Below are 15,873 nucleotides of genomic sequence, written 5' to 3' on the forward strand. Positions count from 1 at the left end.
TTATTTATTTATTTATTATGTGTACAGCATTCCTTCCATGTGTGCCCGCAAGCCAGAAGGGGGCGCCAGGTCTCATTATAGATGGCTGTGAGCCACCATGTGGTTGCTGGGAATTGAACTCAGGACTTCTGGAAGAGCAGTCAGTGCTCTTAACCACTGAGCCATCTCTCCAGCCCCTTGTTTTGGTTTTTCAAGACAGGGTTTCTCTGTGTAATAGCCCTAGCTATCCTGGAACTCGCTTTGTAGACCCATGCTGGCTCCCAATTCACAGAGATCTGCTTGCCTCTGCCTGGGATTAAAGGCACCACCATTTCTAGCTCACAAATAAAATAAGTTAAAAAAAAAAAAAACTTTTAAAAGAGTTGAGCTGGGCCGGGTATTCACGCTTTAAAATCCCAGAACTTGAGCCGGGCGGTGGTGGCGCATGCCTTTAATCCCAGCACTCGGGAGGCAGAGACAGGCAGATCTCTGTGAGTTCGAGGCCAGCCTGGTCTACAAGAGCTAGTTCCAGGACAGGCACCAAAGCTACAGAGAAACCCTGTCTCGAAAAACCAAAACCAAAAAAAAAAAAAAAAAAAAAAAAATCCCAGAACTTGAGAGGCGGTGGCAGAAGAATCTTTTTTGAGTTCAAGGTCAGCTGGTCTAACCTTGAGAGAATTAAAGGACATCAGGGGTACGTAGAGAGACCCCATTTCAAAGAAAAAAGAGTTCTGAGCTAGAAGAATTGGTTCATTAAGGGAGAGAAGGTTAAGTTGAGATTTCCAGGAGATGGCTGCCATTTGTATATGCTTCACTCAGTAAATGCTCCACAGTGAGTATTTATTATTAGATACATATCACTGTGCAAAACTCTCCAGATCCAGCCACAAACACAATGTTTATGGAGTCTATACTATGCATCAGGTTCTAGGAACAAAACAGTAACAATTACCTTTCTTAGCAGAGAAGCACTAAATAACCATAACTATATAATTTTGAACTGTAACAAATTATGATACACACATACATGTGCTAATGGCATTGTGAGAAAATGCAACAGGTGACCCCAATCTCGCCTGGGCAATCAGAGAAATTGACCTCTGTTCTGCAATTCAAAGGACTGATGGCAGCTGAAGAGCAGGAAGCAGGCAAGAGCAAGCTGTACAAAAGTACTAAGGCAGGGATTAAGGAGTCCTGCCATTAACTCAGATTTTAGGGTAAATGAACCTTTATTTCTATGCAGAAGGATACCAACTGATGAACAATTTTCAGATTTTACTCTGGAAGTAAGTGGGAGGGCAGAAATAAAGAGAAGTCAGAAACTACCAGTAAACTACAATGTAATTTCCAGACAAGAAGGGCAACTTAGGGGACCAGTCCTCAAATGTTTCCAGATATTACCTGTCATTCACTCGTACCAATCAATACAGCAATGTGTTACCAAGACACCATTTCACCCAAGAGCTGCTTATGCAAATCTCAATTATTGGCACTATACTGGAAATTAAAACTTAAAAATCTAAAATGTTAAAATTCAAAACCTCTTTCTACTGGGCAGTGGTGGTCCACGCTTTTAATGGCAGCACTCAGGAGGCAGAGGCAGGTGAATCTCTGTGAGTTCAAGGCCGCCTGGTCTACAGAGCTAGTTTTAGGACAGCTAGGACTGTTACACAGAGAAAACCTTTCTCGAAATACCAAAACTCAAAACCAAACCAAACCAAACCTTCTTTCCATATTACAACAGTCTTCAGAAACACAGCTGTAATTTCCTAGTAGAGAAAGTTGCACTAGGGGGTGAGAGATGGCTCGGTGTCGAGAACAAGGATTGTTTTACAGGGGACCTGGGTTCTTAGCACCCACAAAGTGGTTCACAACCATCTGTAACTCCAGTTTCAGAGGATCTAACACCCTTTTATGGCCTCCACAGGCCATCAACATACATGCAGGCAAAACACCCATCCATCCATTTTTTTTAAAGCTTTTTTTTTTTGCACTGTTTTAAATTGTTTTTATATTCACACTGTTGTGGGGAGGAGGACACACAGAACAAGACGCACAAGTGGAGGTCAGAGGACAACTTCCGAGAGTTGTTCTCTCCATCCACCATGAGAAGCTCGGAATCACCTGACAACTTGCCCCTCGACACACCGAGCCACCTAGCTAGTCAATTTGCAAAATCATTTTAACAGATGACAGCTGGGTTTTTCTGTGTGTTGCAAATATCCCATAATCTCAAAATTTGCCAAAAATAATTTGTGATACTTAAAAAAAACACACACACACCTTTAATCCCAGCACTTGGGGGCAAAGGCAGGAGGATCTCTGAGAGTTCCAGGACAGCCAGGGCTACACAGAGAGACCCTGTCTCAAAAAGCAAAAAACAAAACAAAAAACACGAAACCAAACAAAAACAAAAATCCACAACATCTCAAAATGGCTACGACACAGCCATCCTAAAAAGGTATTAGTAATAATAACAGTATCTTAGTGACACTCAACAACCACTAGATCAGTTATTATCAAAGACAGACAAGGGGCTGGAGAGATGGCTCAGTGGTTAAGAGCATTGCCTGCTCTTCCAAAGGTCCTGAGTTCAATTCCCGGCAACCACATGGTGGCTCACAACCATCTATAATGAGGTCCAGTGCCCTCTTCTGGCCTGCAGACATACACACAGACAGAATATTGTATGCATAATAAATAAATAAATAAATATTAAAAAAAAAGACAGACAATAGCAAGTGTCATTGAAAAACTAGTAATTGAAACAGCCAGTTTAGAAAATACTTTGGCAATTAACCAATGAGTTAAACAGTTACCATGTGATCCAGCAATTCTACTTCTAGGTCTACACCCAATAAAAATGAAACCATATGTATACAAAAAAGCACAGGAATCATAAGTGTTCACAGAGACATTACCCATAACAAAAACCAGAAACTTACATGTCCAATAGGTGATAAAGAAATAAAATGTGGTACACATCCATATGAACCACACACAGGAAATACCTGGGGCAGTTCTGAGATAGTTCAGAAGGTAAAGGTATTTGCCAGGACATCTGGCACTGGCACCATGACTTCAGTCCTTATGAGCCACAAATTACTTTCTGATCACCCCACAAATACACACATGAATAATAAAAATGCTTTTTTAAAAAGCACTGCTAGACTACAATTTGGATGATCTATGAAAACATTCTAAGGTAGACACAGCACAAAACCATAATCCCAGTACTAGGAAGGCTGAGGCAGAAGACAGCAAATTGAAGGCCAACCTGTGCTCTACAGGGAGAACTTGCTTTAAAAACTAAAACAATGAAGAGTATAGGGTTTGTCTGAGGTGTGGGGCGTGGGTGACATAAGCCCATGGCTGTTCTTTAAAAAACAAAACAAGTCAATTAGCCAGGTGGTGGTGGCGCATGCCTTTATCCCAGCACTTGGGTGGCAGAGAGACAAGTGGATCTTAGTGAGTTCGAGCTGGCCTGGTCTAAAAAGCAAGTTCCAGGACAGCCAGGATGGTTACACAGAGAAACCCTGTCTTAAAAACAAAACAGAGCAAAACAAAAGGACGTCAATTACAGCTTAAAGACTCAACTGAACCGGTCTCTGAAATCTTAAGCTATGCTGTTAAAGTTAAGCCATCTTTGCTAAATAGAATCATTACATCAGTTCTTCACAATTCATTAGGGATCACAAAACACTAATCTCAGGGACATATATATCTTGTGATACTGGTTCAGCCTAGCCTTCTGGATAAGATGCTATCCAGAAAAATACAACAGAAGCCACAGAAATGATCTCAAACATTCAAGCAGACACAGTGGGAAGCAGAGACCGAGACTAGCACAGCAGCAGTGCACACAGCACAAGGGGCTCTGGGCTCAATCCCCAGCACCAAAAAGAAGTCAGATCCACACTGACATATTATTTAGTGTAGTACGTGCAAAATATTTTTTTTTTATTTTTTTGGTTTTTCGAGACAGGGTTTCTCTGTAGTTTTGGAGCCTGTCCTGGACCTAGCTCTTGTAGACCAGGCTGGTCTCGAACTCACAGAGATCCACCTGCCTCTGCCTCCCGAGTGCTGGGATTAAAGGCGTGCGCCACCACCGCCCGACTCGGTGCAAAATATTATTTTAACCCATACCACCTCTAAGATCTACTAAGGTTTTTGAAAAACACTACATTCCCCAAACCTGGGTGATGTCTTCTAGCTACAGTACACCTTAACTCAGAGCAGCTTCTCCTCTACAAGCTCAACACCCACATGTGGCTCTCAGCATCAAGATGAGCATGGAGTTCTACAGGCCTGGCTGGCTTAATGTCAGTGTTACCTGTGAGGACTGAGAAGTATTGTCATCTCCCTCATCAAAGAAGGGCCCACATTCAAAAGTTATGCTCCATTCTCTACACCCCCACCCCCTTCACTATCTTGCCTTTCGACAAAGAATCTCAAAGCTGCCTGTAAGAGCTCATAAGTAGCAGAAAAAGCCTCATTCATAAAAGTCAGGACACATTTGCCTTTTTCAAAACTATATGTGATAAAGACCCCTTATTAATGAAACCACTGTGGAACAGAAATTGTTCCAGTTACTTGTAAATAGCAAATTATATATTACACAATTCATTCTAGCTACTCCCTGAAAAAAAAGTTTTGCACTAATTTGGGTTAATTTCAGGCCTTATTAATATATATAAAACAAATAATATTCATTAAATGCCAACTGTACATAACACTGAATAACAATCTTTTTTTTTAAAGATTTATTTATTATGTATACAACTTTCTGCCTCCATTTATACCCACACGCCAGAGGAGGGCGCCAGATCTCTTTACAGATGGTTTGGAGCCACCATGTGGTTGCTGGGAATTGAACTCAGGACCTCTGGAAGAGCAGACAGTGCTCTTAACCACTGAGCCATCTCTCCAGCCCCTGCATAAAAATCTTGTCTCTACTTGTCAGTTACACACAAAAAGAAATCAAGAGTTAAACTGGGCCTGGTGGCGCATGCCTTTAATCCCCGCACTCGGGAGGCAGAGGCAGGTAAAACTATGTAAGTTTAGGCCAGCTTGGTCTACAAAGAGAGTTCTAGGATAGCGGGACAGTTACACAGAGAAACCCAATGTGTGTGTGTGTGGGGGGGGTGTTAAATTACCAACTTAATTCACAAACTACCAAGGAGGTTTATGATAACTCATCTAATTATTCATAACATATTTATATAAATACTATTTTGGTATAATGTGTGTTACACAGATACACTGAAATTTTAATTAGAAAATGGGGGATAGAAACCGGGAGATGGCCGGGCGGTGGTGGCGCACGCCTTTAATCCCAGCACTCGGGAGGCAGAGCGGGCGGATCTCTGTGAGTTCAAGGCCAGCCTGGTTTACAAGAGCTAGTTCCAGGACAGGCTCCAAAGCTACAAAGCTACAGAGAAACCCTGTCTCGAAAAACTAAAAAAAAAACAAAAAACAAAAAAAACCGGGAGATGGCTCAGTGGGTTAAGCACTTCACACAAACCCTGAGAACCAAGTAATCCCAGACCCGTATCAAAGCGCTCATACAGTGAGCTACCACAGACAAGAAATCCCCAGGAGAGGGCTCACAGCTATCCTTGATTATGAAACAACAACCCTATCACAAAGCAAGGGGGAAGGCAAGGATGGATACCTGTGTTGTCCTCTATCCTCCACACTCATGGGGCTCTGGATAGTCCTTCCCTCTCTTTCACACACACAGCACACAGATTTTTAGGAGAGACTCCTTTGCATAATGAAACCAATTACTCTGTATGCTAACACATTTTTTAAAAAATATGATTTGCCAGGAGGCAGTGGTGGCGCACACCTTTAATCCCAGCACTCCAGAGCAGAGGCAGGCGGATCTCTATGAGTTTGAGGCCAGTCTGGTCTACAGAGTGAGTTCCAGGACGGCCAGGGCTATAAAGAGAAACCTGTCCTGAAACAAAAACAAGCAAGCGAGCAAGCAAACAAACCCAAACAAAAAATGTGATTTGCCTGACAGCAAAAGCTTTTAATATTATCTTTTCCTTCTTCCCCCTCACAGGTTAAGAAATTTCAGAATCAAGTATTTCCCAGCATCAGCCTGCCATTTGAGAGGATGTGGGGGTGCACTGGGGATTCAGCCAGGGCCTCCTATATCTGAACCACATGCTACAACACTGAACTATAACTCCAGCCCCATTCACAATTACTACTAAGCATTTTTAAAGGAAACCCTACTGCCACCAAATATCACTCATTGACAAGCTTTAGTCTATAGCAAGCATCAAACCTAGTTCCAAAGGTAGATCTTTTCTTGGGCTGCAAACAGAATTGTACAAATAGTCTCTGAAATCTGCTTTATCTTTTCCTTGTATATGTTTCTAAGTGTACTCCTCACTCAGCAGTTCAATGTGTTTCAGTCTGCGGTGCAAGGGGCAAGCAAGCTTTCAACTTTTATCATATTTTCTGTTTCTACAGAAAACAGACAAGACTTTAAACATTAAGCAATATCAGAATACTTTACTTTAGGAAAGTTTTACTTTTACTCATTAAAGTCATTTTTAGTTACAGCATAGTAAAATATAAACTTCTACGGAATTTAAAATTGTAGTGTCACATTACAAAAAAATTCTTAGATGTTTACATAAATATTTTTTTTATTTATAAAATACTATTTCTTATGTCCTGAAATAAAAAGTGGAAGCTGTCAGGATGATGGAAATCTAAACTGGGAGTCTCAGAAAGACTCGAAAGCTTCATAATTTAATATTGCTACAGTCATTAAAAAAACAAAAAACTGCTTATAGTAATTATTAGCAAGGATACAGGGAAACAGAAACACACACCCATATGCTGTTGACTGTTTACAAAACTAAATAGAACTGGCCAGGTGTGGTGGTGCAGGCCTTTTTAACCCCAGCACTTGGGAGGCAGAGGAAGGGGCAGATGAATCTGTGAGTACAAAGCCAGCCTGGTCTACAAAGTGGAGTGGAGTTCCAAATTGAGTTCCATGACATCTAGGGCTACATGATGAAACCCTGACTTTAAAAACAAAACAGAACAACCACAAGCAGGGCACCTTAACCCCAGCACTAGTGAGGAAGAGGCAGGCAGAGCTCTGTGAGCTCAAGGCCAGCCTCGTCTACAGAGATGCAGGGCAGCCAGGGCTGTTACACAGAGAAACTGTCTCGAAAAACCAACCAACCAAACAAACAAACAAATAAAACCTACAACAAAACAAAAGCCAAAAACTAAACAGAACTATCCCAATGCAGATAAAAGCATAGTCTCAAAATGACTTGTAAGAAACTGTTCACAGCACAGCAGCCAGCTGCAGACAGACCCTGGGGAGCAGACTATGGCATATTCATGGTGTGGACAACCACTGAGCAGATAAGAACTGAGCTGGGGACATGGTTCAGGGCAGACTGGAGCCTGTGCCTAGATGTAAATCTCAGGGGTGGGAGAACTGCACACATTCACAAGGATGAATCTCAAAAATATGCTGAGGGAAAGAGAAGAAAAAAGCCTTACCCAAAAGACTGCATTATATACAGCTCTGCTTATGTGAACTTCTGGACAGGAAACTCAGTCTCTGGGGGAAAGGAATTCCCACAGGCGTGACAAAAAGTGACTTGAAAGTAAAAGGTGAGGCAACAGCTTGTCGTCAGCTGTAACAGGCTACACCTAGCTGTGCGTTTGGCCGACACAGGTGTAGATAGATGGGCAGTGCAAACTGGCAAAGGCAACTGTGTGCATCTCACTGAACCCCCAAGTGGAGTAAGGTTTTCAACACAGCTGTTCTCGAGTCACTAACACATACATACTGCTTATGAGCCTCCTAAGGTAACAGCGATCTTTACAACTTTAAAGTGTATTTTAGAACTAAGAGATGCACAGCACAGCGAATGCGGGAAAACGTCAACCGTGGGTGAGGCACACACATGCTGGGAAACACAAAGATGGCCAACTTTTAGCTCCGTTGACAAACAAACAAGGAACGATGATTCAGTCAACAAGAGTTTCTCTCAGCTGATGCCACACGTCCTCCCGCTTCACAAAACACGACTTCACCTTTGGAACTAGATAACCGTTCCGAGAACTTAAAGGTACATGCCCGTGGTTGTAAATTGCGTCTTCGCACAAAACTGCTCACAGTGTTGGAGACTGTCAACCAATTCAAGGGCTCTAGAAGATGTTGAAAAGATAAATTTGATGAATTCTACCAAGGCTCTTAATTAGTTACAAATTTTGTTTTCCTGAACAGTTTAAAGCAATTATCTGTTTTGTAAGCTTTCCCATCAACACCAATTTTGTTTCCTTGCGTTCGGTTGCAACTACTGATACCCAGCCAGGTAATGCTCCCGTCCCCTAAAATCAAACAAAAACCTATCCAATGGCTGGCAGCTAAGTGATGACGAACGGATTGAAACAGAAATAGTAAGTCGCCTATGAATCAAAGTCATTTACTTTCTCCTTCAGGCGTGAGCTATTACAATGTGATTGAAAACAATTCCCACGTCACAATTTTTATATAAAAGGCTGAAAGGTTGGAAAAGACCTCAGCACTCAAAACCCAGAACTAAACCTACACGTGCTTCTCACCCCCAAATCTCTCCGATTGGCAAGCAGGTAAAACAATGACCCCCGCCCCCTACCCAGCCTGGCCAAAGGCCGAGCGCCGCCCGCGCCCTGCCTCCCCGCAGGGCCCTGCTCCTTTGTGAGAAGTGGGGTCCCGAGGCCCGGGGCTCGGCGGTCGCGGCGCAGCCCTGCCCAGGCCGCGCGGCCCCCCCCCCCCTCAAGCCCCGCAGAGCTCACGCAGCCGAAGCCGGCGGGGCCGCCGCCCGACCTTCCCACCCGGCCGGCGAAACGGCGGCCGCCGGGCCCGGGGCCTCCTAACCTGCTGGACCGAGCTGTTCTCGGGCACAGCGAACTCCTCCTTCTCTTTCGGCGTCTTCACCGTGACCTTCATGATCTTGGGCTCTGCGGGGCCGCCGTCGGCCGCGCTGTCCTGCGCGCCCGGGGGGCCGCCGCTCTCCGCGCTCTCGGCCATGGCGGTGACTCAGGCGACCGGGACACTGAGGGGTTGCGGCCGCGTCGGCGGGGCGCGACAGGTTGCGGGAGTCGCCGAGGGCGTGGAGACGCGCGCTGCGAGTGCAGGCCCCGAGTCGGGCGATCGGCTGCCGTGTGGACGCGGACACTCTCCGCGTCGCCGCCGCCGCCACCGCCGCTTCCTCCTCCCGCACCTCCCCCACGCCCGTCGCCGGCGCCGCGCGGGGCACGCTGGGTAACGCGCTGGCCACCGCGCCGACTCCTGGCGGCCGGGGCGCGAGGCACGCCGGGAAGCGCCTTGGCGAAGGAGCCGAGTCATCGTCGCCGGGCTCGGCGTGGCTTTCTCGGCTAGTGGGCGAAACGCGGCCTCCTCCGGTGCGGAAGGAGCGCTGGGGCGCGGCGGGAGAGCGCACCTCAGCTCGCTTCTCCGGCTTTTCGTTAGAAGAGATTAACCCGGGTTTCTGGAAGGGACCGTGAAGATGCACGGAGATGACGTCACCGCAAGCGAACTTGCTAGAAACGGCCTGGCCCTGGCGCTCACTGTCCCGGGATCCTCCAAACCGGGGCCCCAGGGACAAAGGCCTGCAAAGACCTGCAAAGCAGCGTGGCGTTTGCCCGGGTGGGAGGGGCTGGGCTTGTCCTAAGTCCCTGCAGGGGAAGGGGCTTCAGGGTAACTGGGGACCTCCGGCGCCATCGCCGGCACTCATTGTTTCAGTGGGGCCAGGGCTTCCCGTCCTGCAGTCAAACCGGTTTGGTCGGAAAATAGAGCCGCCCTTGTCTGTCTTCCAAGCTGAGTGGGGCAGAAACAGGATGCCCAGGACTGTCCACCCTGTGGGCAGGATTTAGCCTAGCTGATACGTGCCTTTAGTAGTCCGTCCAATTACGTTACAGTACCTCTCAGGCATGAGGTGCCTTCAGGTTGAAAAAGTATTTCCAGTGTAGTGTAGGTACAAATAAGTGTGAGTCCCACGGCATTTCTATGAATCAACATTGCACAAAGGGGAACTCTTGACAGCATACTGTGACCCAAATATGCAAAGACATTCCATAGTTTTGCTCTTGGGCCATCGAACCCTGTTCTATGATTAACTACTGTTGCATAAACACTTCTTAGCAGAGCCCTTTGAAATCTGGGTCAGAGTTTTGAAGGTATAAATGGCAATACAGGTATCACTTGATATCACTTAAACGTCCGCCAGCATTGTTCGGTAATGAAGAAGTTACAAGCCTTATGTCTAGGTGTGAGAAGATATTACTTCTCGGGGTAGAAAGTTTCCCCGCTGGGCAAGCAAGCATTTTGGAATTTTCCCCTGTATATTTAAGCCAGATCTCTTCCCAACCTCACTAGTTTCCTGTTCCCGTCTGGTTTTCCTTCATGCTGTATTCTCCCTAGGTTGCCTCTCATGCCTACAATGTCCTCACTTCCCCTTTCTTTATTCTCGTATCCCCTGGAAGTCTTCATTCACTCCCTTGCCCATTAGGAACTTGAATTCTTGTGCTCTAACAAATCCACTGTAGATAACCTCTAACGGTGTACATATGGAATAGCCCTGTACTTGTGTGTGTTTCGAGGCGGTTTCTCTGTGTTGCCCTGACTATCCTTGAACTCTGTAGACCAGACTGGCCTCGAACTCACAGAAATCCACCTGCCTCTGCCTCCTGAGTGCTGGGATCAAAGGCGAGTGTCACCACCACCCACCCGATATTGATTCCTAAAAATTTCTAATATAGCATGTTGTGAATGACTGTCCTCCCAGCCAAGCAAGCAACTGCCACCTTGGGGAGTTCAGCTGCATTCTTTTGGAAAAGGTTGATCCTATCTGGCCTTGATTCTCACACCCCATCACGGAGTGGTATCTAGCCTTTCCCAACCACCAACTTTTTTGCAATGCTGCCCTAATTGCACACGGCCCCAAGGAAGATAAATAGGCCCTGAAGAAACTTAGAGGAGGGGACTCCATCTCTGTGACTAAGTGAAGGAGCTCATCACTGCTGCATAAAGGCTTTCCAGGAACACCTGTGTCCACATAAGGAGCCCCTCACCTCTGTTCTGTTAGGAAGTTCAGTGAATTTTGGTGGAATCAATTCATTGTTGTTGAGACCTTGGAAGGGGTAGCCATTGCTTATGTTGTCCCCTGGGAAGGAATTTTAGCAATATGGCATAATTTATGAAGTATTTAGTGTATTCTTCATTGCTTTAATCAAAAGATAAGTACAGCCAAATATGAGCCTCACTGATGGCTTTGGCATATATAATCAGGTCGGCAATCAAAATGACCACCACAGTCAAGATAGGGTGTCATTAATTGCCCATCACCATGATGTTAAAGTGACAGAGTCATAAGTTACGAAGGACTGCTGTCAATATGGACAGGGATCTATAAACTTCCTCCAAGGATAGGGGTCCAATGGGCCATACAGCCTCTGTCTAAAATGTTCAGCGGGAGAAACATTGCTGATCTAGATGTCTATTTGACTCTTTTGGGGGGCAGCTTTTATTAAGTGGTTGATCTGGAGGTAATTATAAGAATATATTCCAGGGTTGGCGAGTTGGCCCAGTGGCTAAGTGCTCTGACTGCTCTTCTAGAGGACCCGGGTTCAATTTCCAGCACCCACATGGCAGCTCACAACTGTCTGTAACTCCAGGTCCAGGGGATCTGATGTCAATGCATATAAAATAAAGTTAAATAAAAAATTAAGAAAAAAATTTTTAGCCGGGCGGTGGTGGCGCATGCCTTTAATCCCAGCACTCGGGAGGCAGAGGCAGGCAGATCTTTCTGAGTTCGAGGCCAGCCTGGTCTACAAGAGCTAGTTCCAGGACAGCCTCTAAAGCTACATAGAAACCCTGTCTCAAAAAAACAAAAAGAAAGCAGGCTGAGCAAGCCATGAGGAACAAACCAGTAAGCTGCACCCCTTCATGGCCTCTGCATTAGCTTCTGCCTCTTTGAGTTCCTGTCCTGACATCCTTTGATGATGAACAGTGATGTGTAAGCCAGATAAACCCTTTCTGCCCCAACCTTTTTTTGGTCATACTGTTTCATCACAGCAATAGAAACACTAACTAGGACATTTCCTTATAGTGCAATCTGCATGAAATAAATCCCAAGAACTTTAATAGAGGATCTAAAGTTCCAGGTCATCTTCAGCTGCAGTTTGAGGCCTACCTAAGGGGGGGAGGGGAAGAAATGCCACTTTATGAAAGTCTGTTTGGTTCCACATCTGTGTGATACTCAGAATGAATCTTGCTGTGGTCTCCCCAGTCTGTAGTGTTGCCAAGATCCTTACAAACTTACGTTTAATTTCAGTTGTATTTCGTGGTCCTTTTTTTTTTTTTTTTTTTATCTAGCTGGGATTTATTTGGGATCAGGCCTAAGGCTATCCCAGTGCGCCTTCCTGTGGCATCGTCTATTAAGCACAGTGCTACTGATTATGGGAACACACCTCCCAGTGCTGCCCATCTCACAGAAGTGGCCGGACTGGTTCTCCTGGGAAATAGAACACAGTGTAACTGCTCTGGCAGGTAGGCTCTGGCTACAGTCTTATTGGTTTTCAAAATTGCAAGCCTAATAATTTCTTTGCAGATGACAGATTTAGCCCACACGGTTGGATTTAAATGTGTTTCCTGAGCTCTAATGTAAAGATTTTGCTGCTATGGATTATGGGTACCACAGCAAATAAGCTGTATGGAAATGGTAGATGTTCTGCAGTGACGAACTTTCATGAAGTACATCTAGGATAATAGGTATCCTAGGAAAAACAGGTCTTCAGGACTGAAATCAGGTCTGTAGAGAAAGGCTTTTAGCTCTGCAGCTGTCGAAAGAATCCATCCCTTCCTTGCTTTTCCAGTTTCTAGAGGATACCCATGTCCTGTGACTTGCTGCTACATCATTTAATCTCTGCTTCAGTGGTCACTTTCTGCTCTGTTTGCCTTTTCTCTTCATGAGGGCATCTGGCCCACCCAGATAAGCAGGCCCCCTTTGTGTGCAACAATGTAGCCAAGAATTTTGTCTTCTAGACTGACAGGTGTTGAGGAACAGTTTCCTCTGAGACTGAAACATTCTATCCTGCAGGGAAACATAATTAGGAAGATAAACAACTCAAAATAGCTTCAGACCAGATTCTCTTAGTCCCCTCCCTGCCAGAGTAAACAATAGGAAAAAAGTTGGAATGAAGACTCTAGGACAAGCCAAGCTGCCTGGAAGACGGTTACAACTGAGGCACCAAGAAAGAACACTCCAACCTGATGACTTGCCTGTATTCTGTGCAGTGAGCTTCACCCACGCTGGAGTGGTTTTTGCTGATGCTGCTTTGAGTCATTGCTGCTGCTATAAGTAACCCCTCACACACACTCCTGAAAGTAATCCCAATAAAACTCATTAACTTACCAAACTGGGCTTTGGTGGTATCCCTACTTTGGTCTGTCCTGGGATCCCATTGGGTTGAGTAGAGGTATGTGTTGTGTCACACAACAACATGCAGCAGAAGGATCCCTTAGAGAATTGGATTTCAAATGTCTGCAGTCTTGACTGCTGCAGTCTTGATTGCTAGTAAACTTTCCTATGAGTGTGACAGTCCTCTGGTCACTGATCAATCTGAACTCCACATTCTAGGCCAAACCACCTCTGCATCAATAAGACTGCTGTTCACAAGACTGTTAGCAAGACAAGAGCAGCCTGCAGAATTAACCACCATTTTCTCTAGCGCTCCAGTCCCAGGCTATCTGAACAGATACCATCAGGCTCTACTTTGGTACTTCTTAATTACTGTATCTGTGTTAATTTTTCCAATTGACTTTTCCAGTCCAGGTACTGGATGTATCAGAACTTTCACATCCTTTGTTGTGGCCTTCAAGGAGGAAATCCTATTGGTCACAACAACAATGTGTTCCAGTCAACTTGAATTCTCTCCCAGGCTAATGTGACATCATTGGTCATTCTTGCTAAAATAAGGCCAAATTTTGTTCCATTTTTTTCCAATTGGATGCTCCTAGTGTAGGAATAGCACATACAACAGTCACATGAACAGTCATCCCTCTGAGAACTCCCGGAAGTGGCCCAACCAGTCTCAGCTTTAGGTGGTTTTCTCGGTTATCAGAGATCTGTTGAACTCTGAGACTCTTATGACGAGCCCTAAGTCACCGTGTTTTCCAGAGTGGGATGTTACTGCTGATTTTTGTATAATGCAGTACTGGTGATGTATGTGGTACCTCTGGAAAGAAAATGTTAGTAATTACTAGAGGCCAAAATTGTGACCTGCATCAGTTGGGAAGTACAGGTAGGCAGGACCTCAAGATGGTTGATAGCTACACCTTAGTTGAATATTAAGTCTAACTCTTGTTTATGGAGAAACTGTCTAAGGGCAATCAATTCAAAATATGATATCTGTGCCCCGCAGAAAGTAGCATTCATCTATCCTACAGAATGACTGGCAAAGGATAAACAGGGGTGCAGTAGCAAAGAGACTCCAGAGTGTGGACAGGTGTTTTGATAGAGTCCCTGCTGTCTTACTCTATAATTAATTATACTTAGTGGGCAGGACGCAAGGCCTAGCCCTCATTCTCTGAGTGACAGTCATCCTCACGAAACTTGCTGTAGTTTGTTCTCACAGGTGGAGAAGACTGATTACTGTTGATTGTAGCTAGAACTGTCTGATGGCAGACAGCAGACCCAGCCAGTTCAGGAGAACCTCCTCAGAAAGCTTCCCTGTCTTAGTTAGGGTTTGTATTGCTGTGAAGAGACAGCATGATCACAGAAACTCAGCGGCTTTCCTTTAGTCTAGAGGTGAATCCCATAGACCCTTTCTTCTAGCCTTAATCCCAGAACCACATAGCCAAAGCTGTCAAGTTCTGCTGCTTACTAGGGCTAGAACATGACCCCCTTGTTCAACTGCATCTTCAACATCTGTTTTCCATGATTTCCTTCACTGCCTAAACTTGGCCATTCTGGAACTTGTTCTGTAGACCACGCTGGTCTCCAACTCAGAGATATGTCTGCCTCTGCCTCTGGAGTAGAATTAAAAGTGTGCATCATCACACCCAGCTCTCAGCTTTTCTTTTTCCTCCTCCTCCTACTCTTCCTTCTTCTTTTTCCTTCTCCTTCTCCTCCTCCTCTTCCTCCTCCTCCTCCTTCTTTTTGTTGGTTTTTCAAGACAAGGTTTCTCTGTGTAACAGCCCTGACTGTCCCAGAACTAGCTCTTGTAGACTAGGCTGGCCTTGAACTTACAGAAATCTGCCCGCCTCTGCCTCCCCAGTGCTGGGATTAAAAGCGTGTGCCACCACCTCTGGCCCAGATTTTCTTTAGTTCCTTTTTACAAGTTGGAAATTTAGCTGGGTAAGATCTTGCCCTGAGATCACCACTCCCTTTATTCCATTTCTTTTTTTTTTTTTTTTTTTTTTTTTTTGGTTTTTCGAGACAGGGTTTCTCTGTAGCTACGGAGCCTGTCCTGGAACTAGCTCTTGTAGACCAGGCTGGCCTCGAACTCACAAAGATCCGCCTGTCTCTGCCTCCCGAGTGCTGGGATTAAAGGCGTGCGCCACCACCGCCCGGCCCTTTATTCTATTTCTTAATCTGTTTATCTCCTTGAACACAGGATTTAACTCTATTCCACTTCCTGGTGCCCCTTTCCCCAGTCTGTACATTTTGCATTTTTATTAGCTCAACTTGCTCCTTTTCATTATCAATCTTCATGAGAGTTAACACTAATAACCACTAGACTGTTTTGAGAGTTCCTCTGCCAACAGAATTAAACAGACTTTTCAGAGAAGGAAAAACAGCTACTTTCTTCCCCCAAATATCACAAGGCCAGTCTCTAGACCACATATTAACATTCTTCTCT

General features: G+C 45.1%; 1 protein-coding gene across 2 annotated transcripts in view; it reads right to left on the bottom strand.

The window, feature by feature from the left end:
- Positions 1-9,257, bottom strand: part of Ubqln1 (ubiquilin 1) — a 40,846-nt gene extending 31,589 nt beyond the window's left edge. For both annotated transcript variants that reach the window (XM_057787353.1, XM_057787352.1), the window contains exon 1: positions 8,888-9,257. In XM_057787353.1, the coding sequence (XP_057643336.1) occupies positions 8,888-9,040 (153 nt within the window). In that variant the 5' untranslated portion in view covers positions 9,041-9,257. The remainder of the gene's footprint in view (positions 1-8,887) is intronic.
- Positions 9,258-15,873: the final 6,616 nt, after the last annotated feature.

Source organism: Chionomys nivalis, chromosome 13 (genome assembly GCF_950005125.1).
Source record: "Chionomys nivalis chromosome 13, mChiNiv1.1, whole genome shotgun sequence".
Classification (NCBI taxonomy): Eukaryota; Metazoa; Chordata; class Mammalia; order Rodentia; family Cricetidae; genus Chionomys; species Chionomys nivalis.